Source organism: Ursus arctos, unplaced genomic scaffold (genome assembly GCF_023065955.2).
Source record: "Ursus arctos isolate Adak ecotype North America unplaced genomic scaffold, UrsArc2.0 scaffold_9, whole genome shotgun sequence".
NCBI lineage: Eukaryota > Metazoa > Chordata > Mammalia > Carnivora > Ursidae > Ursus > Ursus arctos.
Window position 1 is genome coordinate 60,872,539 of NW_026623111.1, and position 26,721 is coordinate 60,899,259.

The following is a 26,721-nucleotide window of genomic DNA, read 5'->3' on the forward strand; positions in this document are numbered from 1 at the left end:
CTTTCCTTCAATTCATTTTTTCCCTATGTTAATTGGAAGTTATATACTTTTCCCCCTGTTCTTTCAGTGGTTGTTCAACACAAGACTAATGTTAATTGCTGTTATGTATTATAAGTACTATGAAGATGCTCTAGAATGCTCTAACTTCTATCACCACTGTTAATCTCCTCATCACTTATGATATTTTCCAGGAGTTTGCATCCATTTTCACTTTAATCCACAAATAATACATGCTTATTGTTTTACAAGTCAGTGTTTAATAGCTTAGTTCATCATTGTTTCTTAAATGTCAGACCTTCCATCTGTGCTCACTTGTTTTCACTTTGACACCCCTTTAAAGTTCCTTTCAGCAAAGACCATTTTGTTAATCTGAACAGTTTTTATTTCAACTTCATTCTGGAAGGCAGTAGTTTTTTTTCTTTCAGTATTTTGAAGGTATTATTTCACTGCCTTCTTACTTTCTTTTACTGTTGAGAAATTGCTAGTTACTCTAACTGCCTTTGGGTAATCTGCCTTTTCTCACTGGTAGCTTTGATATCTACTCTTTGGTGCTGTACTCTTTCACTGTGGTGTGTGGCTTTCTGTTATTTTATAATTCTTGCTTTTTCTGAACCTGGTGATTGCTGTCTTTCATCAGTTCTGGAGAATTCTCAACCATTCTATCCTAATAATGCCTCTTCCCAATTCTTGTAATTGATAGATGTGTATTAAATCTTCTCACTGTATCCTCCAAGTCTCATAACCTCTCATTCTTGTTTTCCATCTTTGACTCTTGGTGCTGCATTTTGGTACACGTCAGCACTTGACTGCATTCAGATCTATCTTCCAGTTCACTCGTCCTTCGGGTGCGATTCATCTGCTGTTTACCCTTTTCAATTACTGTATACTTTTCGTATGAGAAATTCAGTTTGTATTGTAAAATTGGCCAGTTTTCTTTTTGAACTTGTCAATTTTGATAATATTTTAATGCCTTTCTGTACTTGCAGTTTCCTATTTTGTTTCTTTAAATATGTGAAACATTGTTATTTTATATTTAGTGTTTGGTAATTCCAGTATTTTTTAGTTTTTTCAAGTCTCATTGTGTAGTTGGTTGTTCCTTCTGACTTTTGTGTATGGTGACTGGTTTCTTGAATGGTCAGTGATTTCCTTCCCTTAAAAAAAAAAAAATCCTTGTTTATTTTGTGCTTACATATCATATAATCTCACTGGTTGGAGTTTTTTGAGGTCAGAGTGCCTTCCTCTAGAGAAAATTTGAGTTTACCTCTACCAGACTTTTGGATATACCCACGTGGGGCTACTTTAAATTGTTGGCTTAGTGTGTGTGTGTGTGTGTGTGTGTGTGTGTGTGTGTGTGTGTTTTGTCATACAGGTAGTTGAATTCCCAATCTTTGAGAATTAGGACCGTGCTCAGAAAGTCTTAGGAAACTCTCCCACTTCATCCAGTGCTAAGGCCAGGGCATATATCTGTAGTGTCTAAGGCAGGGTGTGGATTGGTTTCTATTTCACACTGAGAATGAAGTGCTTTGTGGGTCCAGGCTTGGTGTGGTGGTCCCATTGTGCATTCTGCCCTTCTCCAGTGTTGGCCTTTAACTCCAGTGCAGCTTATGGATTTGTGTTTTCTTCTTGTTTCTGTCTCCAGGGAATTTTCCTGCTCTATCTCCATGATTACTTTATCCAGCATTTTAAGAACTACTGTATCAGGAAAGGTTTTTTTTTCTGAATCTATAGTCTACCATGTTGCTAGAAACAAATCATAACTTAAATTTTAACATGGCCAGATTATTAGTTTTTATCTTTTTGTGTTGAGTGTTTTTAACATATAATTTAAGAAATTCTTTTCTACCTCAGTCATACATACATACATTTTCCTACATTTTCTTTTAAAACTTTTAATGTTTAATTTTTCATACTTACATCTTTAACCCATCATATTTATGTTTGACATGTTATGGAGTAAAGATCAAATTTCCTTATCCACCCCATTTGTTTAGCAAAACATAATTGACTAATTTATCCTTTTCCCAATGATATGCAATGTCTTTGATGTCATTTTTCAATTTTTAAAAGTTTTCTTAAATAAATAGCTCTGTTTCTGAGTTTTCTTTGTTATTCTGTGGTCCTTTGTTTATCTTTATGCCATGATGATATATCTTATCAGAGTTCATAATTTTGATAATTGGTAAAGAGACTAACCCAACTCCTTATTCTTTTTAAAAATTGTTAGCTATTCTTAATTTTTTTGCACTACCATGTGAATCTTAGAATCAGCTTATCCAGTTCCATGAAAAACTATTAGGATTTTTATATGAATTACATTGGATTTATCAAATAATCTGTGAAAAATTAAAAACTTTATAATATAGAACCCTCATTTTCATAAAGAAATTTATGTATATGTATCTTCAGCTTTTGTTAAAGTTTTATAATTTCCATTGTACAGTCCTCATGTACCTTGATTGATTGTTGTTGTTGTTGTGGTCATAAATGGAATCTTTATTTTTTTCTGTTTTTCTCTTGTTTGCTCTTGTCTAGGAATGAAGTTACTAGAGGATTATTTTTTATGCAAATCTGATGAATATAAACTTTTACTTAAAATTCTTCTATGGTTTCCTCATCTTTTGCAGGACAAAGTTCACACATCTTAGCATAATGATCTTAGCAGTGATCTTTCATGATTGAAACCATGTCTGACTCTTTACCATTTCTCATTTTCCATAATGATTTTGCAACCTGTGCTTCAGCTAAATGGAGCTAGATGTAGTTCCTTGGACATGTCCTGATATTTTTAAAAATAAGAGCTTTATTGAAATATAATTTACATATCCTGTAATTCAATTTACTTATTTTTTTCTATTCTCTATGTTATACTTTTCATCACTGTGACTTATTTATTTTATAACTGGAGGTTTGTACCTCTTAATCCCCTTTCTGTATTTTGTTCATCTCCCACCCACTTCCCCTCTTGCAACCACCAGTTTGTTCTCTGTATTTAAGGGTCTGTTTTGTTTTGTTTTTTAGATTTCACATATAAGTGAAATTATATATTATGTGTCTTCCTCTGACTTACTTCACTTAGGATAATACTGTCTGGGTGCATCCATGTTGTCACAAATGGCAAGATCTTATTCTTTTTCATGGCTGAGTAATATTTCATTTTGTGGGGTGTATGGGTGTGTGTATGTGTATGTATCACATCTTCTTTATCCATTCATCTATTTGTGGATGCGTGCGTTGTTTTCATATCTTGGGTGTTGTAAGTAATGCTGCTTTAAACATAGTGGTGCATATATTTTTTCAAATTAGTGTTTTCATTTTCTTTGGATAAATACCCAGCAGTGGAATTACTGGGTTGTATGGTGTTTCTATTTGGAATTTTTTGAGGAAGCTCTATACTGCTTTCCATAGTGGTTGCACCAGTTTAACTTACCACCAACAGTGCTTGAGGATTCCCTTTTCTCCACATCCTTGCCAGCACTTGTTATTTCAATTCATTTTACAGTGTGCAATTTAATAATTGTTAGTATGTTTAGTATATTTGAACTCACCACTATCTAATTCTAGAACATTTTCATCAACCCAGAAAGAAGCCCAATACTCATTAGTAGTCACTTCCCATTCCTCCTTACTTGCTCCAAACCTTTGCAGTCAATAATCTCTCTCTTTTCTTAATGGGTTTGCCTATTCTGGGCATTTCATATAAACAAAATGATATGTGGCCTTTGTATCTGGCTTCTTTCACTTAGCATGTCTTCAAGTTTCATCTGTATTTTAGCATGCATTCATGTATCATTCATTTTTTATGGCTGAATAATATTACATAATATGGGTAATATCACATTTTCTTTAATTATTCATCAGTAGATGGACATATGGTTTGTTTCTGATTTTTGGCTATTGGGAATAATGCTATTATGAACATTTGTGTACAAGTTTTTGTGTGAATATACATTTTCAGTTCTTCTGGATGTGTTTTCTGAATAGAATCGGTAATTCTATTCCAGTGGTAACTCTGTATTTAACTTTTTGAAGAACTGCCCAAGTTTTCTAGAGTGGCTGTGCCATTTTATATTCTCACGAGTAATTTATGAATGATTCCAGCTTCTCCACATCCTGCTAGTATGTTGTGTGTGTTTTTGATTACAGCCATCCTTGTGGGTGTGAAGAGATATTCTGTTATGGTTTTGATTTGCATTTCTCTAATGACTAATGATGTCAGGTATCTTTTTGTGTGCTTATTGGTCATTTGTATATCTTCTTTGGAGAAATTTCTATTAAAATCTCTTGCCTCTAAAAAATTGGGTTGTCTTTCATATTGTTCAATGGTAAAAGTTCTTCATAGATTCTGGATACTAGATCTGTATCATATATGGTATTTGTAAATATCTTCTCCCATTCTTTGGATTATTTTTTAGCTTTCTTAACTGTGTTCTTTGAAGCACAAAAGTTTTACATTTTAATGAATTCCAATTTCTTGTTTGATTGCTTGTGCTTTTGGTATCATGTCTAAAAAAATGTTGCCTAATCCTAGGTCACAAGGATTTATGCCTATGTTTTCTTCTAAGAGTTTTATAATTTTAGTTCTTATGTTTAGGTCATTCATTTTGAATTAATTTTTGCCTATGTTGTGAGGTAGAGGTCCAACCTCATTTATTTTGGGAATATCAAGTTGTCCTAGCACCATTTGTTGAAAAGACTATTCATTGAATTGTGTTCACTCTTATTGAAAATCAGTTGACCATTAATGTATGGGCTTATTTCTAGTCCCTCAGTTCTGTTTCACTGATCTCTATGATGTCTAGCTTTATGCCAGTATCACACTGTCTTGATTGCTGTAGCTTTGTAAGGTAGTTTTGAAATTGGCTCCAAGTTTGTTATTTTCAAGTTTTGTTTTAGTTAGCTGTTTTGTTTGTTTAGCTAGTTGTTTTGTTTAGTTTTGGGTTCCTTGCATTTCTATATAAATTTTCAGGTCAGCAGGTCCAGTTGTGCAAAAAAAAAAAAAAAAAAAGGATCTGATGGTATTGGAGGTTTACGTTTATTTATTTTTTTTAGATGGGGATTTAGGGAGTATTTGAGAAGTATTAACCACCTTAATTTATTATTTTATTCCATGAATGAGGGATGCTTTTCCATATATTAGGTTTTTAATTTCTTTCAGTGGTTGTTTTATAGTTTTCAGTATGCACATATTTCATTTCTTTTGTTAAATTTATTACTGTCTTACTATTTTTGATGCTATTGCCAATGGAACTGTTTTCTTAATTTCTTTCTCAGATTGTTCATTGCTAGTGCAGAGAAATAAAGTGGTTTTTGCAGTAATGAATGTGTATTCTGTAACATGCTAAACTTGTTTATTAGCTCTGATAGTTTTTTTGTGTGTGGATTTTTTAGGCTTTTCTGTGTACAAGATTGTGTTATCTACAAATAGAGATAATTTTACTTCTTTTTCAGTTTGAATGGTATTGTATTTATTTTTCTTAACACAATTACTCTAGCTAAAATGTCCCATACGGTATTGAATAGAAGTGGTAAAAGTAAACATTCTTGTCTTGCTTCTACTCGAGGGGGAAAGCTTTCAGTTTTCAGTAAGTATGATGTTAACTGTGGGTTTTGATAGATGCCCTTATCACATTGAGCAAGTTTCTTTCTATCCTAGTTTGTTGAGTGTTGTTATCATGAACTGGCATACTTTTTTTCAAATTTTTCCTGTGTTTATTGAAATGATCATGTGTTTTCTTTATTAATATGTTTTATTGCATGATTGATTTTCAGATGTTGAACCAACCTTGCACTCCTGGGATAAATCCCACTTGGTCACATGTATAGTTGTTTTGTTTTGTTTTGTTTTGTTTTGTTTTGTTTTAATTAACGTTTCTGGATTTGGCTTGCTAATATTTTGTTGAGGATGTTCACATCTGTATTCATAAGGGATATTGATCTGTAATTTCTTGTGATATGTTTCTCTGCTTTTCATAGAATGGATTAGAAAGTGTTCCTTCTATTTTTTGGAAGAGTTATGAAGGATTGGTGTTAATTCATCTTTAAACATTTGATACAATTCCCTAGTGAAGCCATCTATTCTTGGGCTTTTCTTTGCTGGAAGTTTTTTTTCTTTGCTACTCAATCTCTTTATTGATATAAATTTGTAATTTCTTCTTGAATTAGTTTGGTATTTTATATTTTTGTAGGGATTTATTGATTTCATCCAGGTTATTTAATTTGTTGGTAAAAAATGTTTTCCTTGTAATTCTTTTTATTTCTGTAATGTCGGTAGAAACATTTTTTAGTTTTATTTTTATTTGTACACTGAGTTTTATTATTTTCTTCCTTCTGCTTTGAGTATAAAATATCAACTTTTTATAGTTTTTAATATGGGAAGTTTTTGATTTGAGATCTTTCTTCCTTTTTCATTGTGGTTTTCTGCAAGTATAAATTTCCCTCCAACTGCTTTAACTGCATCCTGTAAGTTTTGGTATAATGTTTTTTCATTTTCATTCATCTTGAAGTATTTTCTCATTTCCTTTGTGATTCTGTCTTTGATTCATTGGTTTTTTATGAGTATGGTTTTAACTTTCACATACTTGCAAATTCCTCAAATTTCCCTTTTTGATTTCTAATTTCACTCCCATTTTTGTTGGAGAACATTCTTTGTGTGATTTCAGTTTTCAAGATGTATTGGGACTTGTTTTGTGCTCTAACATATGATCTATCCTGGAGAATGTTTCATATGTATTTGATAAATGTGTATTCTGCTGTTGAGGGGAGTGTTCTACAAATGTCTTCCGGTCTAGTCGGTTAGTAGTGCTCAAGTCTTATTTCCTTGTAGACCTTCTGCCTACTTGTTCTCTCCATTATTGAAACTGGGGTATTTAACTCTCCAACTATCATTGTTTAGTTGTCTATTTCTCTCTTCAGATCACTTTTTGCTTCATGTGTTTTAGGGCTTTGTTTTTAAGTGTATAAGTGTTTGTAATTGTTATATTTTATTAGTAGACTGACCTTTTCATTATTATAAGAATGCTCTTCCTTGTCTTTAGTAATTCTGTTTGTCATAAAGCCTCATTTATCTGATATTAGTTTAGTCATTCTGGCTCTTTCTTTGGTTGCTATTTATATGTCATATATTTTACGGTCCTTTTACTTTCAACCTATTTGTGTTTTTGAATCTCTCTTTTTTAAAAATAATATCTGACTCTATTGATATTCTCTCCTTGGTGAGGCATCATTTTCATACATTAGTTCTTTAGACATGGTTTTTATTAGTTCTTTGAACATATTTGTAGTAGCTGATTCATAGTTTTTGTCTGGTATGTCCAACGTCTGGGTTTCCTCAGAGACGGTTTCTCTTGACTGCTTTTTTCTCCCTCTATATGGACCATATTTTCTGTTTTCATGGGTCATAATTTTCTGTTGAAAACTGGACATTTTAAATAATTTATTGAAGTGATTCTGGAAATCAGATTCCTCCACTCCCCAGCATTTTGTTTTTGATATTTGTTTAGTGACTTTCCTGTACCGATTCTGTAAAGTCTGAATTTTTTATGGGTTGCCACTCAGGTCTTTGCTCAGTTAGGTTAGTGGTCAGCTAATGATAGGACAGATATTTCCTTAAACACCTGGAAGCAGGGAACCAGTAGGTGTTCCAACTTTTGCTGAGGGGCTCTTTATGTGTGTTGGCATGAATTCAGTGTTCTGATGCAGTTTACAGCTTTGCTTTTTCTTGTACAGAGTCTCAGTGTCATCCAGAGGTGAGAAGCTAGGGCTTTCTCATCTTTCCTGGGCATACATTTATTCTTTACATGTGTATGGCCTTCTAGATCCCCAGGAATGTGTTGGAGCTTTTCAATGCCCCCTACAGACACTTCCATTTCCATTTTATCCATGTAAGTTTTTTAGTCAGCCTCTCATTATCCTTAACATGGATGGCTGCCTAAGACAGCTGCAGTGTTATGTAGTTGCTGCTGATTGTTTTCAACGAACTCTCTGTTGATAGTGCTTTTTGCACATTGAGTCTGAGTCAGGTCAAATAAAGACAGACCTAGAGAATGGAGGTTTTCCAGGAAGCTCCCTGACAGGTATAATAGTGACAAGTCTTGTGTTTTTTGGTGAGTCCAGCCCTGTTTTGTTTCTGTCAGTATCTGCTAGTTTTTGCATTTACTGTTGTTGTGAGCTGTAACTTTTCAAGACTACTATGGAGCTGGGAGAGAATGATAGGAATAGGACAAGTTAAAATATCACAAGGCTCACTGTTTTTTTACTGAGATTCACTTATTTTGTTTTGAATAAAAGCTCAAATTGTGGCAAACTTTTGGATAGTTTTCAGAGTTGTGAAAAAAATGATTTTTTAAAAAAAGATTTATTTATTTATTTTTTAGAAAGAGAGAGCATAAATGGAGGAAGGGGGAGAGGAAGGGAGAGAGAAAGAGAGAGAGAGAAACAGTCTCCCTGCCAAGCATGGAGCTGGACATGGGGCTCAACACAGAGCTCCATCCTAGGACCCTGAGACCATGACCTGAGCTGAAACCAAAGAGTCGGCTGCTTAACCATCTGAGCCACCCAGGAGCCCTGGGTTTGATCTTTTTTGATAAATATACAAATAAATGAGTGTTGTTTTACCAAGTGATCTCTATCAAGAAGCTCAATATTTTGTCCATTGATAAAGACATTTCTTGTAACACATTATAAAAATCATTTAAGAAATTTCAGGACCATTTTATAAAATACACAGATTTATTGATCTGTCATGTACTGGTTTCCATATACTGCTTTTTTTTTTTTTTTTTCCCTCCCAGAACCTTTGAAACCCATCAAAAATTTTGTTTTCTCTCTTCATTTAGTTGACTTGTTTAGGGATAACTATAACAGTTTTGGAAATTCTGTCCAGTCTCAAGAAGTGGGGAAAGTTCCCATGTTGAGTTACTGAAAAGAATTTATGATGGTCTCTGCAGTCTGTTTCAAACAGAAATGTTAGAGAACTGTGTTAAATTATGGCAGTGATGTGAAAAATCCATGTCAGTAATTTTGGTGACAGCATTCATATTTGAGTGTCTGGGCATATAATATCTACATAAGCAAATACAGAATTTCTTTTGTTTAATATTCTAAAGTGTATCCCAAAGTGGTATTAAGCATTATAGGAAACTATCTATGATATTGGCCCACTTTATCTTACTGTTACCTAATACCCCAAACACAGGAGCATCTTTGGGTTTGGTTTCTTAGTTTCTACCTTGGAAACATTTTATATACATGGTTCTCAGTTAATAAGAAATTCATGATAATTGCATTCCTATGGAAGTAATCTTATAAATGATGGCTAGCTTCCAAGGGCTGATCCAAGGGCTAATGTAATTGATGCTTTAGGATTCTGAACTGCAAACAAAATTAGTTTACCAAAAGGGATTTTTATTGGTTGAAAGACAGAAACTTGGTATCCTGAATTCAGCTGTACCTGAAGGCAATTAGATTATTTTGTTTATAGTGTATTATGTGTTGTAGTTATACTAGCATTTTTGTAATGCCAACACAAAATACCATCCCATGTAATGTTATTTGCCTAGTCATTTGCATTTTGATAGAAATACAAGTTTCCATATCTTATTTCCTTATGGTAGAATTTTATAAATAAAATCATGAGGCAAAGAATATGAATATTTTAAGGCTCTTGATATATGATTATGGTGGTAATATTTTACTAATCTCCACATCCACCAAGAGCATATAAAAAGATCATAAAAGATTATTGATTTTAGAACATCCTTGGTAACAAATATAACGATGCTTTGCTATTAAATAACATTTTTTTGTGGGTTTTTTTTTTGGGGGGGGGTACAGGAACACAAGTGTTCTATTGTGGCTATAGATAATGATAAAAGATAAAAACTCAGGTATAAATAAGGATAAATAAGATATCTCTTGCTTTGATCTCTTCTCTGGACTTTACACTTGGAAATCTAATTGTCACTTCCATATCTCCAGTTGAATGGCAGTAGGTATCTCTGACTTAATGTGTCCAAGCTGTGCTCTTGATATTCTGCCCCAAACTTTCCCTGTTTGTCAAGAACTGTTCAGAGTTTGAGATTTTACCCTACTTGTAATCTGACAGGTTAGCCTGCCATAGTTACATGGATGCTGTCGGAAGACATGAGACAAAGGATTTTATTACAGCAATAGCTGTAGCCAGAGTATTAGCATTTGCTCTAGTTCCCAGAGCCTCAATTCCCACAGGACTATGCCAAAAGGGCCCAGGTGATGCCTGTGCATACAGTGGATTACATTACAGGAGAGGAACCCTGAGTTTAGGGAACTGGAATCTTTTATAATGTGTATTAAGTCTGCCCCAGAGAAGATAGGGGGGAGACATTATTATCTTTATTATGCTAGGCAGTAAACTAAACTGCCCTTTACTCCAGAGGGATATACAGGCTGTATCTTCTAAAGCTGTTACTATGCAATCTTGAAAAGGGAGTCCAAAACAAAGGTAGGTAGTGCCTCTGCTTACAAGATAAGTAGAAATGAGACACCAATGTTGAGTTGTTTCCCCATACAGTCTTCTCCATCTCAATTAATGGTGATTTCATCCTTCTAGTTCCTCAGTCCAGAAATCTTGAAGACATTTTTAATTCCTCCTTTTCTCTCATATCTCACATCTAGTTTGTCAAGAAATCTTGTCCACTCTACCTTCAAACTATATCTAGAATTTTTTCATTTCTCACTATTCCCACTGCTTTTTTCAATACCACTTTCATTTTTCAACAGAATTATTGTGGTAGCCTACTACCTGGCTTTCCTACTTCTAACCTTGCCTTCACCCTAATCCCCAGACAGTAGCCAGAGTTCATATTACAACATGAGTTCAGTCATGTCACTCATCTACTTAGAACTCTCCAGTGGCTTCTCATTTTACTTGGAGTGAAAGCCAACATCTTTACTCTCATCCATACATAAGACCCTGCATGGTCTGGCTTCCTTTTATCTCTATGAATTCTTTTTTTGTTATCTCTTTTTTGTTCGTTTAGTGCTAGGCTTTCTGGTCCATTTGCTGTTCTTCAGACATATTAGCCAAGGCTCCTTGTCTTAGGGCCTTTGCACATCCTCTTTTTCTCAACCTGGAATGCACTTGTCCCGATATCCGTATGGCTCATTCCCTCACTTACCATCTATACTCAAAAGTCACCCCAGGCCATCCCCATGCATCTAGATTAAACCTTTCAACTTCACCCCTCCCGCCAACTCAATTTTTCTAGTCTACTAGCCACCTCCACTTAATTTTCTTCTTCTTGGGATGTATCACTATCTCCTATAAAGTGTATATTTTGTTTGTTCTGTTTCAGTCACTCCAGAATGTAAGCTCACAAAGGGCAAGAGGGTTTCTCTGAATTTTTTATGGTTAGTTTTGTTTCTTGCGCCTAGTACAGTACTTGGCACCTTGTGAGCAGTTAATATAGTTGAAAGAATGAATGAATGACTTACATGGTATAGAAGTGAAATCCTGTTTTCAGAATTTATGTTGTGTATTAGAAGTATAATGAACAACAAGGGAAAATGATGAACCAGATTAATTGCTCTTTATTCACAGAAGATCAATGTAGTAATTGTAGCTTATCAGTTAGAATTACTTTCAGCAGAACCATTTTAATAATGTTAAATTATTTGCTTAAATATGTGAGTGCCAGGCAAGGTGTCATCAAACATTGATGACACTGTGATAAAAAAAGTGTACACAGTCTCTGTTCTTATGGAATTTATACCCAGTTGAGGAGAGAGGCATTGGATGAGTATAACAAGTGGAAATACTGTGGCGGGTAAGTTTTTAGAAGTTCCTGTTGTAGGGGTTGCAAACTCAGATGCCTGCACAGGCCAGGCGGGTAGTGTAAGAATGAAGTGGGCCAGTGATGCATTGAAATGGTGGAGAGTAGGGAGAATTCAGACGCACTATAGAGCACATGCCCTGTGTAAAGGGCACACTAACCGATAGCTTCATCTGATTGATGTCAAATAGAAATGAGGACCCACTCTTTCCTTACTCCCAAGTTTTTTAAGAGGAACTGAAAATGTAGGTTGTCATCTTAAACATCACAATCTTCTAAGGCACTGAGCAGTCCAGTCAAACATGGTTTTGACTTAAGGCCTCTTTATTAAGGAATACTACCTATTAAGTAAGGTTCTATCAAGAAGAAAACTCCAGGAGTGGGGAAGGCATTGTTTTCTCTTGATTATCCATTTTTCTTTTGTTCCTCCTCAGTTTTAATGTTTTTCCTAGGTCCTCCCATTTGTAATTATATAGCTAGACTTTTCTTCTGACATAACTAACAGGGACAGATGTGGATGTAAAAATCATTAGAAGGTGAGATTTAGAAGGGGGTAAAAGACTTGTGACTCCATCTTTTCAGCTTTGCGTTATTGGACTAGCTGCTTACCTTCTTTCTAAGTGTTTAGTTTATTCCTCATCTATACAGTGGGAATATCAGTTAAACTGCCTCATGATGTTATGAGTGGTAAATAAGGTAATGTACTTGGCAGTTCTCTGTAAATTGTAAGGCTATATGAATGCTCTGCTCTTGCCTTTTCTTCTCTAACTCCTCCCGTTCCCTGCCTAATCAGACCTACCTGATTCATTCTTTCATTGCCTTGGACTAGATAGCACTCACTGATATGGTAACTTTGGCAAGAATTTAAGTTAGTTATCCTCTTTAGGATAACTTTTTTTTTTTCACTTTTAAAAGAAACTTCTGAAGTTATTGCCTAACTTAACGTAATGAAACTGATGTATCACAGGCCAGTGGGCATTGGGTAGGAGAATCATTCTTCTGGCTCAAATCCCACAGCAAAATAAGTGCCTGTTCCACTTATCTTAAAGATAGTTTTCAAATGACATTGTTTTCTTTGGCAGTGGTTGAAACCAGAACTTGCTGACAGCTTGGTATTTCCTCTGTCTTGTTGATTTTCATGATGTATGATGATACACACAATGCAGAAAGACCACATGTAATTTTATCCTTCCATCTTTCTTCTTCCATTTCCTAGGAAAACAAATTTGATAGGAGTAAACACTGCTAAAGCCCAGTCTTTCATAAACATGAAATGCTTGTGTGTGTCAAGATGTTGGTGCTGTAGGTATCCAGGATACCATAAACATTTTCTGTGGCAAGAGACTTAGGCTGCCTTTGGGGAAGTCGTGAGTCTGTATAATCAGCAGCAGTGTCTTTCTTGTCAAATTCTCAGCGGTGTTGCGGTTGTTGGATGGCAAGGGAGAGAGGAATTACCTGGAGAAAAACATCCTGTGTTTCTTGTTCCTTTTCTTCCAACTTTGTCATGAAAAATGTAAAATAGTGTGAAAATTTGAAGGAATAGTATAATGAATAACCATGTGTTCATCATCTAGATTCAACTACTAATAACATTTTACAATACTTTCTTTATACATTTCTGAAAACACATGGATAATTTTGAATAATGACTCTGTATTAGAAGAATTACTGTTCATTTTCTTAGGTGGGACAGAGGTACTATGGTTATGGAGGATAATGTACACATTTTAAGAACATATATGTGTTTATCTTTTTTTTTTTTTTAAAGATTTTATTTATTTGACAGAGAGAGAGACAGACAGTGAGAGAAGGAACACAAGCAGGGGGAGTAGGAGAGGAAGAAGCAGGCTCCCAGTGGAGGAGCCTGATGCGGGGCTCTATCCACGGACTCTGGGATCATGCCCTGAGCCGAAGGCAGACGCTTAACAACTGAGCCACCCAGGTGCCCCCATATATGTGTTTAAATACCCATTGAGTACTATTAAGGAAAATGATACTCTACCTATTACTTACTTCAAACAGTTCACCACCAACAAAAATGTTCTATGGTTTCTTTCGCCAACAAAAATGTTTTATGGTTTCTTTCAAAACTAGAATTTAATTAAGGATTATGTAATGCATTTGATTATAATGTCTTTTAAAATCTAGAATAGGGGCACCTGGGTGGCTCAGTCGGTTAAGTGTCTGCCTTAAGCTCAGGTCATGATCCCAGCATTGGGCTCCCTGCTCAGTGGGGAGTCTGCTTCTCCCTCCCCCTCTGTCACTCCCCCTACTTGTGCTCTCTTCTCTCAAATAAATAAATAGAACTTAAAAAAAAATCTAGAATAACCCTACTCCCCTCATTTTTTTACTCTACCTGTGGAACACTGTATAAGACAACTAGCCAGAGTTAATATCTTGGACTTGGTCTGATTGTTTCTCTTGTTATCATTTTCCTTATTCTTCCAGCCCCTGTTTAATGAAAGCTGGAGTTCGCCTTAAGATTTATTTATTAGGTGAAAGGTTTTTAACAAAAGTTCTTTGTTAGGTAATCAAAAAGCACATAATGTGAATATTAATGCAATATTAATGACTCCCAGATTTCTCCCTTATAAGGGAATTTTTTTCCTTGTGATACTTTGGCATCATGGGAATATCCTATTTCTCATCAACCTTCATCTTGAATTTTGGCATACATTGATGATCCATACTGAATCAGTTTCTTAATATTGTACTTCTCAATTATGATACCTTTTCCTCCTAACTCCACTGACAGTCTCTATCATTTTTGGGAATGAGTAGTGTCTTTCAATGTGTTGGGCAAGAAAGTAGGCTGAGAACCGTGGTTATAAGAAACATTTTATGGCAATTCCGTATTTATAAAACTTCTGTCAAGTTGGATTTTCAGTTCTCTGGAAAGAAAGTGCTGATTAGGAGCAAAGAGACATTCAGTGAATGTAAATTATGCCTGATGAAATTAATTTCTTATAGTGACTAGGAAACTTGTCAGGTTTTGTCAAAGAAATTAGTGTATTTTAGTTTTAATGAGGCATATTAAAAATACCTCATTTTTTTTTCATTTCAGAGGAGTTTGGCTACTTCAAAAGTGATTAAACTGTTATGTTATAAACACATTTTGATTATTTATTTTGCATTTATTGTGTGAAATCTTCATCAAGTTGCTTAATACCTAATGGAAGAGGCAGATTGATGAACAAAAGATCAAGGGTGGTATATGGTATGGACTGGAAGCCGTGAGAGTTTTAAAGAAGTGCAGTAACAAATAAATATTTACTAGGTACTTAATTTAGTATTGCATGTCTTCAGAATATCTGATGTTGACTTCCAGACCTTTTTGGATTATTGAAAATCCATTTTGAATTATGGTTAGATTTAAAAGTTTCTTGATTGTTACTTGATATGGCGTACTTGTCATCTTCCTAAGTAGAAGATAAAATACATACATAACTCCTACATCTAACTATTACTTTTATATAAGTAGTTGTACTCCAGCAGCAATTCTCTGACACTAACTAGGTGTCCAACAATTCAGTTTAATTCTGACACGACCCAGAGTAAGTGCAGACCCACAAATTAAAGGGCTCAGTTCCAGATGATTGCCCCTATTTCAGATGCCCAGGGGCCCTCAGAACTTCTGATGACTGGCTTGACAGCAAATTTGGGGTTTCCCGTAACTTCTCTTCAGGTTTGATAATTTGCTAGAATGACTCAGCATTTAAGAAAGTGCTATATACTCATGATTAACATTTTCTTATAAAGGCTACAAATGAACAACCGAGCTGAACAGGTATACAAGGCAAGGTATAAGGTATGGAAGGTTCTCTAGTGCAGGAGCTTCTGTGCACATGGAGGCAGGGTGTGTCACTCTCTGGATATGTGAGTGTGTTCACCAACCAGGAAGTTCTCTGAGCCTTGCTATTGAGAATTTTTATTGAGGCTGCTTTACATAGGCACAATTGACTAAATCACTGACCATGTGATTGAACTCAGTCTCTTAAACCCTCTTTTCTCCTCAGAGGTTAGGAAGTGGAATGGAAGTAGAGGCAGGAGGCTGTAAAGTTCCAACCCTCTAATCATGTAGTAGGTCTTTTTGGGGCCAGTCTCCAACCTAAAGCTAGCTACTGGCCCCACTACTGTGCACCTCATTAGCATAACAACACACTTCTGTCAGGGAATACCAAGGGTTTTTGAAGCTCTGTGCCAGGAACTGGGGACAAAGTCCACATATGTATCATATTTTTCATGTATGTAGTGTCAGAGAAGTGCTTTTACTGCTTGGACTCTAAAGGGTTGCTTTCCAGTAGACACAGATTTCAAGAAACCAAAACATAAAGGTGGTTTATTGTGTTTAGAAAAAAAGAGTTATTTTTAGCTTTCATTTAACTTATCTTAAATTTCCTAGTCTTTGGAATGAGTATTATTTTACAAAGCTAATTTTGGTTTTGAATTATGTATGACATTTTATTAATACCTGGATGTACAAAGGATTTGGGGCATGTTTATGCAGGTAAATGTTGTCTCTTTGAATCTTAACTGTGTTTATGTTAGTTTATTAAGGCATGTATTTATTTCCATTCTTTGTATTCTTGAAAATGTGTAGTGTAATTTAACTTTCATAAGATAGACTATTATTAATAGCAGTACAATGGAAATCATACTAGTAACTATAACAGCTACCACCTATGAAATAGGTGATATTAGGCACTTTACATACATAATCTCTTTCACTCTTTGTAGTAGTCCTGTGAGATCTTACTATGTTTGCCAAATGCATGAGGAAGCTAGGGCTCAGAAGTTAACATGCCTTATGTTCATATAATTAGTAATGGTGGAGTTAATATGTAATTCCAAGTCTGACTCCAAAAGCCTTGTCCACCTCCTCCCTTGCTATGATGGATTCCGAGAAAAAATTTAGTAGAGCATTTTGTTCTCATTCATTGATTCATTCATCGAATAAATAATTTTGTGCCCATTAACTTAGACCAGGTGTTTCTCTTTCTTCCATTGATACTAGCAGTGTTTATTACTTCAAAACCTCTAACCCCCCATAATGTCTATTAATATAAAGGATCAAGTCCTGTTGTCTCATTACTCTGGTTAGAGAAATTTCTTTAAAATGATGAATTTGGAATACTTGGTCTTGCTCACTATATAATATCTAGGGATTTTTTTTTTTAGGGGGGTCATCTACTAAGATGTGGATTCCAGCTTATCTTCTGGGCATTTTTATTATTTATTGGCATTATACTTAATATTATTTATACGGTTATCTTACAGTGATTGTCTTACTGTGATGACTTTGGAAATAGAAAACTATTGAAGCAAGTATAAAAGTTTTTAGATTAATTTCAGGTAGACAATATGAAGGATTTGGTAAAATGATGCCATCAGTAAATAATATGCTTATTAAAAGTAGTATGGGGGCGCCTGGGTGGCACAGCGGTTAAGCGTCTGCCTTCGTCTCAGGGCGTGATCCCGCCGTTGCGGGATCGAGCCCCACATCAGGCTCCTCTGCTGTGAGCCTGCTTCTTCCTCTCCCACTCCCCCTGCTTGTGTTCCCTCTCTCGCTGGCTGTCTCTATCTCTGTCAAATAAATAAATAAAATCTTTAAAAAAAAAATAAAAAAAATAAAAGTAGTATGAACTTAATTTTGCTTACACATTCACTCACTGCTTGTGAGATGGCCAGATAAGGATATAGGGCTAAAGCCACCCCGAACTAAGGCAAATTTGCAACCATTTAAAACATCTTGTTGTGGCCTTTAGGATCTTTTCTTTATCCTGAACCTTCTGAAGTTTCTTGATAAGCCTTGATGTGAAATTTTAAAATTTTATTTATTTATTCATTCATTCATTCATTCATTGTGCTTGGTATTTACTGGGTCAGTGCTTTTTTTTATATTTAAATTTTAATTTGATTTTAATTTTTTAAAAATTCCAGTATAATTAAGATGCATTGTTCTGTTAGTTTCAGGTGTACAATATAGTGATTCAGCAATTCTATACCTACTCAGTGTTCATCACAGTAAGTGTGCTATTTATCCCCTTCATGTTTTTCACCCATCCCCACCCACTTGCCCTCTGGTAACCACCAGTTTGTTGACTATATTAAGAGTCTGTTTGTCTCTTTTTTTCTAGGTTTGTTTGTTTTGTTTATTAAATTCCACATATGAGTGGAATGATGGTTATTTGTCTTTCTCTGACTTATTCATTTAGCATTTACCCTCTAGATCCATCCATGTTGTTGCAAATGGCAAGATTTCATTCTTTTTATGACTAATATTCCATTGTGTGTGTATGTGTGTGTGTATATATATATATGTATATATATATATGGTTAGCTTTTTACTTATGGAAATCCATGCACTTCAAGTTTGGGATATATGTGTGTATATTATATCTTTGATATACTTTTCTTCTTTATTCTTTCTGGAACTTCTGTTATTGTGGTATTAGATCTGTTGGACTGGTCCTTTCATGTTCCTATGTTTTCTTCCTTTTTTCTTTTGTCTGGAAAATTCCTGGAAATTTTCCTTAGTTCTGTCTTCTAGCTTCTCTGTTGAAGTTTTCCCCTTTTGACCTCTTAGTTTTAATTTGCAAAAGTCATTCCTCATTCTCTGAATATCGCTTTTATAGGACCCTGCTCTATTTCATGACTACAGTGTTTTCCTTCCACTCTGAAAATATTTTTAGGATCATTGGATGGTTTCTTTAGCTCCTAGCATCTCTTCAGAGTTCCTTTTTTCCTGTTTGCTTGTTTTCATCTCTTCATGTTGGAGGCTTTCTGTGAGTGTCTGATGAACCTTTGATGTCTGGTTTTTGCTTTTGTTTTTATTTTATTTTTTAAGAGAGGCTCTTTAAAGTGATGATTGGAAGGGCTTTGTGTAAATTGTAAGGGTTTCTTGATTCAGGGCTTCACTTCAATGTGATGAGTCAGAAAGCCACTTTGTTTTCATCCTTTGACTCCCAAATTTCAGTGTCTGTATTTTTTTAATCCAGTTTCCGAGAAGAGGACTTCTTTGTCGTGATTAGGATGTACCCTATATGTCTGGTTTTTGTAGCTGAACAGTGGTCTTGGATTAAGGTGGAGATTCTCTTTTCACTGTGGAGACTTTTATTTAATTCTATTTTTAGGACTACACCTTTCCCTTCCCTCCAGTCCCCATGCCTACAAATGGTGCCTGGTGTCCCAGATTACTGCTGGTTTAACTCATCCTGCCGGGGGGATAGTGTTGGCTTGACTATGAGGAATGGGGTAGGGAATCTAGAGCTCTGATGCTTTTGTGAAGACTTCAAGCCAGTCTTCCTATTTTCTCATTGCTATCCCTGCATTCAGAGGGCCCCCCATAATTCTTTAGTTTTTCAGGTTTATGCCATTAGACTAGGCTTGCTTCTTGCTCATCCTTGCTCCCTTCATTTCCCAATCAAGTGCTTGGTGTGGTCTTTCTGTGTCTTGTACTGTGTGTCTATTTTTCATTTTCCAAAATTTTGTTGACTTGTCTCTTTCATTCTCCTTGACCTTACGGATTTATGCCTTTAAAAATCCTTTTATTTTAGTTATGGTGGAGTACAGTGGTAAATGCTACTGTTGAGACCACAATATGTTAATTGGAAATCTCTTGACTTTGTGTGACTTTATTTTGTAGGCTGCTTTTACTGTATAGCAGTGGAAAGTACCTTTCCTTTATCTGTTTTGAGTTGATGAGTTCTTTTCTCATTTAAAAGAAATGTTCTATATTATTTCTTTAAAAATTTCCAATAAAATGCACACCCCATGTGTGTGTGTGTGTGTGTGTGTGTTTGTGTGTGTATGTGTGTGTGTATGAAGAAAAAATTAGGGGTGCTGGGTGGCTCAGTTGGTTGAGCATCTGCCCTCGGCTCAGGTCATGATTCCCAGGGTCCTGGGATGAGCTCGCATTGGGCTCCCTGCTCAGTAAGGATCCTGCTTCTCCCTCTCCCTCTACTGCTCCCCCTGCTTGTGCTCTCTTACTCTCTCTCTCTCAAATAAAATCTTTTAAAAATAGAAAAAAAATTAAGTTCTTCCTCTCCCAATTATATGATTTTGGATCAAGCTTTGGTGTGTGTCCTTGCATGCTGTTTTTTACATTCATAAAATTATTAAATATGTGTTTTTGAATTTGCAAAATAGACCATTATATACCAAATGGAACAAGTGATAGACCAAATTGACATACCTTTTGTATGTTAAGAGAGTTCTAGAATGCTCTCCTGTGATTGAAAGAAAAAACCCTTTAGGAAAAGGAACCAGTGTTTGGAAGGCAAGTCACAAAAGAGGGGATATAAGTGGCCAACAAAAAGAGGTAAAGATGCTCAATTTCACTGGTAATGAGAGGAATGCAGGATAGAAAAAACAGCCACGAGTCTTTCCCTATCAAATTGGCAACATTTTAAGTGCTCTGGTGAGCATGTGAGAAAATTGGCATTTATGTTGCTGGTGGAAGTTGCTATAGCCTTTCAGGGTTTAACCTGGCAGTATTGAATCTGAAATATATTTTTCCTTTGGTGGACTTACCTTGGAAATCTATGCCACAGGAACAAAAGCAACAGTGTTTAAGAATGATTGTATGAGGATGTTTAATGCAACATTCATCATCCGTAATGGCAAGAGACAGATAAATAAAACACCAGACTAACCTGAATGACCATCACTTTGGAGATGATCAGATTATGGTATTTATATGGTATAGCATACTACGCAACTGTTAAAAATAATGAGTTAAGCCATGTGTTATTATAGTCCCTAGAGATGATTCTATTTTCTTAAAAAAAAAAAAAAGTGTGGAGGAAGGAGAAGCTAAACCTTGTATATAGGTATCTATGTTTTATTTTTTATTTCATTTATTTTTTTTAAAAGATTTATTTATTTGAGAGAGGGAGCACACACATGCGCGGTTGTGAAGGAAGTGGGAGAGAGGGTCAAGCAGACTCTGCGCTGAGTGCGGAACCCTCGTGGGCTTGATCTCACAACTCTGAGATCAGTACCCAAGCTGAAACCAAGAGTTAGATGCTTAACCGACTGTGCCACCCAGGCGCTCTGGTATCTATGTTTCAAACCAGACACTTGTATAAATATTATCTGATAAAACCTGTGTAAAAATTACCTTAAAAACAAACTTTATCAGTATAAGGTAACTGGAGGATTTCCTGGGTGGCTGACACTTGAGAGTAAGTGGAGGATTGTTCATTATGATTTAAGTCAGGTTGATTACAGTATACAACTAGTATCTTAATCTAGGTCCTTGCTTTCTTTTTCACTTAACCCAGTGGACTACTTATCAGTGTCCTCAGGATTATTTTGTTACTGATGAATTTCTACTCCTTTGGGTACTTCTAGTTGGTAGATTAATATCTGTACCAGAGGAAGTGCAGGGAAGATAAAGAAAGAAACTGGTTCTGTCATTCATATTTTCCTTTTTTCATTTTATCTTTCTGAACACATTTGAGGAGAGTTACAAATACATGCACCATCAGTAAATTAAAAGTAAAACAAATGAAAGCATGGAAAAATAATGGCTTTTAATAGGAGCAATGGTTTATCAGGAAGAAAAGTTAGTTTGTAGAAATAAATGCCTTACGTTCATACACAATTACCAGAGGCACCTGGCATCCCTAGAACAGCGCTTTCCAAGGTGGTATTCAGTCAGGTGCAAGCTACATTGTCATTATTTTAATACTTCTAACTGAAACAAATTTAGGTTGGCTTAGAGCCACTCCTTCATTTAAATATGATTGCTTTTTGTGTTGGGTTGGAACAAAAGAGGTGATATTTAAATGAAGCAGTCTGTGCAGTGGTTTCACATAGGAACCGCGTATCTTACCCTGGAAACAAACCAGGGGAGGCTGATAATCATTGCTGTTCAGAATATATACCCATGAATGGGAAGGAATGCCTATATTATATGATTTATAGATTACAAAAGATACCAGTAATTTTCCTTCCCGTGTTAACTTGCATAAATACGCATTTATTTCCCATTTTACTCTGTCAGACCAATATCTGTCATTAGTTCTTTTATTTTCTTGGGGTTTTGAGCACATTTGGAATGCTTTATAATACCCTCATGGCCCCACATTTGGAAGTATAAATATAGCTTTAATTTAACAACTGTCCCTTTGCCTGGACTTGAACAATATATTGAATTAGACATAGAAATATGTAATAAGGGGAATTTGTAGTTAACTGCCAGTAATCTTGTGATATATGTGTGCGGTGAGTTGAGAATTGAAATACATGATAATGTAGTCAAAACTCTAGATAAAAATTCTGAGGGAGTGATGAATGATGAGCATGAATTGGATTGGTCATGAAAGACTTCTCTGAGGAAAAATATGTGTTGAAGAATTTGGTAGATGTGGATTGGTGGCAAGCAGATGATACTCCTGTCTTGCATTACTATAATGTCTTAACTAATTACCACTAAATGCATTCTTCAAACAAATCATATTAACTAATTAGTAATCAGAAATTGCTGGAAAATATAGTATTTGGAGAAATATAAATAAATTATTCCCTTTCATTCTCAGAGCAGGCACTATTAACCATTATATACCTTGTTTAGGTATAAATCACAGTTGATGAACACATCATCTCTCTATTTAGAAAACGACGTCTGGCGGGATTTAGGTCTAATTTCGGATTAGTGAAATTAGCAAACTTTAACTTTTAGGAATAGGGGTTTTATGAAGAAAACTTAAAATTTTTCCCCCTGGTTTCCCTAATCATAGGCTTAAAAGTTACTTTGTTTTGTGGGTGGTTGAGAATGGATATATAGGATCCATGACTCCTCTAGGAACTTAGTCTCTGGGTCAGTGGATACTTAGCTAGGGTGTACATCGGAACTAACTGGGATACTACTCCCCATTCCCCCAGCTAATAACCAGTTTACATTATTATATATTTATAAGAACATATACACAAGTAGAATTATATAATCCTAGGGAGATAAATATATACACACATACATACTAGGCCTGACTGAGGCTTTCTGATTCAGAGTTGGGTCAGAACTTGGAAAACCATTCAAGATAAATTCATTCTCTCTCTCTGTTACCAGCTCACCAGGCAATTCTGATGCATAGCTGTGTTTGGGAAGCATTGTTCTAGGGGAATCTCTAGAAAAATATCTCAAATGCTGTTTAAATAATTTATCTTGACCTATAATCATACTACCTCCATATCTAGACCTAACTTTTAGCATGTTCTTTAAATTTTTTAAATCAAATAAAATTTGAGTAGTTGAAGTAGTATTTTATTAATGCTACTAATTTCTTAATGTTTGCATATGAAATTAATGCTTAGTGAACTTCTTTAAAAAAAATTCCCTGCATTGTTAGAGCTTTTACTTCAAGTACCTTTCCCAGATATCATCTTTTCTTTCCTGGTAACCCCCTTGTGAGTTGGGTGATTTGATTTCCCTTACGTTGTATACATGGAAATCCAAATCTACAAGGTGGGAATTTTACAGTTTCTTGGAATTGCAGGTGGGGGATATAAAGACCCTGGACTGAATCCATACTGATTCTGGAGTGTCTTAGGAATTCTTTTTCCCCTATCATTTATCCCCAGTAGTTTACTTTTCCTTTGCCTGTTTTGCATTGAATCAGAGTTTTGCATTGCCTTATCATTGCTCAGGATGCTGCTTTATAAGGGCTATCAAACTGATAAAAGTGACACACCATTTTTTGTTTTTAACTACGCTAAACCACATACTATCCTTTGCCAGGATGAGCTTTAAAGACTTCAGGTGGAAGTCTTTGTTTAGATGTGACAGAAGTAATTGTTCTTTAGAATACCTAGCAATGTGTTTCAGATGTGCTTTCTCAAATACAGTTAACAGACTGTCCAAATAACTGGCATAAATAATGAGGACATTTATATCATGTAAGAATTCTGGAAGGAGGTGGTTCCAGAGTTGTCTGATTCATAGCCTAACTATCTCAGTGTTCTGGGTCATTTTTGCTCTGATCCTTTTGGTTCATCGTGGTCCTGTCTGGTCCATCATGGCCACAGATAGCTGCAATAGGTCTAAACAGCATATTTGTATATAACAGAATCCAAAAGTCAGCAGAAGAGCATGGCCTTCTTCACAAGCCTCTCTCTCTTTTTTTCTGGGTGGACAGGGGTCCCTACAATCCCCAGCCAATTATCCCTTATGTCCCATTGCAAAATTGGTTACATATCCAGTCCTAAATCAGATACTGACAAAAGGAAATGAGATTCATTATCACCGTATAACAGTGTTGGTTCATCCCCTGGAACTGGAGGGGAACCCACCCATCTGATCATGCTGATATCTCAAATAACATCAGTGTTTTGTTATCACAGAGAGGGGGAGGCTAGTGGGTAGGCAGTCACTATTATGTGCCAAACTATAGTAATGCAGTTATGTAGTGACATTTTCCACATGTTACGTAAGAAGCAAAATGAAATTTTAGTATTTTAACCTTTAAAAGAGAAGCATATTTATTTGAGAAGCATGTTATTCTCTATGTGCTACTTTGTGATTGTCATAGGAAGCCAATGTTTTGGCTTTTAACCTAATAAAATTAGATTAAAATTACTATTATTTTTGTCTTGTGTACAGTTTGTTCCTCTCTGAGATTAAGCTCCTCAGTGATACTACATCATTTTGATAGTAGTTTCTGATTCTTTGTAATTAATTAGTACTCATTCTTCTAGGTGGATTCTCCACGGTTTTCCTGGTGCGGACACATGGTGGAATTCGCCATGCATTGAAACGAATGTATGTCAATAACATGCCAGACCTCAACATTTGTAAAAGGGAAATTACAATTATGGTAAGTGAAAGAGTAATTCCATTTGAAAAATTTAGTGTATTTTCTTTTGGTTTTGCACCATAACATTAACCAGCTTTTAGACAAGCTGCTTATTGCTTTATGCATGGCTAGAAAATCTTTGAAGTGCATTCTTTATAGTCCTACTTAGGGCTAAATATAGTCAACTCCTTCTCCTCTATCCTCTCTTCCTTATTGTAGTTCAACGGGCAAACTACTGTGCTTTTTCTTTTTCCCCCTCCTTTAAAAATACATTTTAATTATGGAATATTTTAAGAATAGAAAAATTAGAGAATTATGTCATAAATACCAGCTTATGCACTACCCAACTTAGGAATTAAAATCTTAACAGATATAGTTGAAGCCTTCTGTATATTCCTTCCTAGCTGTTTCCCTGTTCTGTTCTCATCCAAAAAGAAACTGCTGTCCTGAACTTGGTGTTTACCTTTCCCATGGTATTTGATACATCCAAAGTAAAGTGTTTGTCTTGAACAACAACAATTTGTTTTGCTTTTCATTTTTAAAATCATGCTGTAAAGTTTATTGTTGTTATTACTTTTTTTTTTTTGGGTATACTCTGCAATATATGGAAAGATAACCCTCAATAAGGGAAAAATTCTTTTTAAATATTAGGAAAAGTAAAAAGTATTTTAATAGGTTATTAAAGAAATTTTAGTAACTTGGTTAAATAAACAGTTAAAAAAGTACAAAATAAAAATTTTATTTTTTTTCTAGGGTATCTAATTCTCAGTGCTCTGGATAGCTTCTTGTTGTTTTTCTCCTCTTCCTTCTCCCCTGTTCCTCCTTTTCTTACTTCTCTTCCTCTTCCCTTTTTCCTCCGCCTCTTTTCCTCCTACTCCTCTTCCTCCTTCCCCTCTTCCTCCACCTCTTCTTCTTCCTCTTCCTTATCTTCTTCCTCTCCCCCATCCTTCCCCCGCTCCCTCCACTTCTTCTTTCTCCTCCTCTCTTTCCGTCCTCTTTCTTCCTCCACCTCTTCATTCTTCTCCTCCTTTTCCTCTTCCCCTTCCCCGCTTCCTCCACCTTTTCCTCCCCCTCATTTTCTTTGTCCTCCTCTTTTCCTTCTTCTCATTCTTTCTCCCCTACTTCCTCCCCCTCTTTCTTCCCCTCTTCTTCTTCCTTCTCCTCTTCCTCTTCCCTCCCTCCACCTCTTCTTTCTTCTCCTCTCCTTCTTCCCCCTCTTCTTCCACCTCTTCTTTCTCTTTTTCTTCTGTTCTCTGCCTCATCTCATCTATTAAGTGCTAATATATATTTTAAAATTTGTTTTATTGAAGTGAAATTTACATAATATAAAAATCAGCTATTTTATTTATTCATTTTGTTATTTGTTTATTAAAATCAGCTGTTTAAAAGCGAACAGTTTGGGCATTTAGTGCATTCATGATGTTGTGCAGTCACCACCTCTGTCTAGTTCTGAACCTTTTCATCACTCCAAAAGGAAATCCCCTGCCCAGTAAGCAGTTGCTCCCATTTTAGCTTGTTCTAGCTCCTGGCAGCCACCCATTCTGTTATGTCTCTATGGATTTACCTATTGTGGATAGTTCATGTAAATGGAGTCATGTGATATGTGACCTTTTGTGTCTGGCTTCTTTTGCTTAGCGTGTTTTTGAGGTTCATCCACATGGTATGTGTGTCTATCTGTCTATTGCAATTTATTCATCTGTTGATGGACTTTTTTAAAAAACCATTGATGGACATCTGGGCTGTTCCTACTTTTTGGCTGTTGTGATTAGTGCTGCTATGAATATGTGTGTATATGTATTTGAGTATTTTCAGTGTTTAGGGTTTATATCTAGGAGTGGTATTGCTGTGTTATGGTAATTCTGTGTTTAACTTTTTTAGGAACCACTAAACTGTTTTCTGTAGCAGCTGAACCATTTTATGTTCACACCAGCAATGTATGGGAATTCCAGTTTTTCCACATCCATGTAAATGCTTGTTAATATCATTCTTACTTACCAATCTGCTTAGAGAGAGATTTCCTATTTTATATCAACATCTTTATCAACACATATTTTGATCCCTTTTGTTCACTGATAGGCACATTTATACAACATGACTTACCTGATTCTGCTTTTATT

The 26,721-nt window shown here is 35.4% G+C and overlaps 1 protein-coding gene across 2 annotated transcripts in view; it reads left to right on the top strand.

Moving 5' to 3' along the window:
- BMP2K (BMP2 inducible kinase) overlaps positions 1-26,721 on the top strand; it is a 126,244-nt gene that overhangs the window by 24,891 nt on the left and 74,632 nt on the right. For both annotated transcript variants that reach the window (XM_026509893.4, XM_026509892.4), the window contains exon 2: positions 24,507-24,625. In XM_026509893.4, the coding sequence (XP_026365678.2) occupies positions 24,507-24,625 (119 nt within the window). The remainder of the gene's footprint in view (positions 1-24,506; positions 24,626-26,721) is intronic.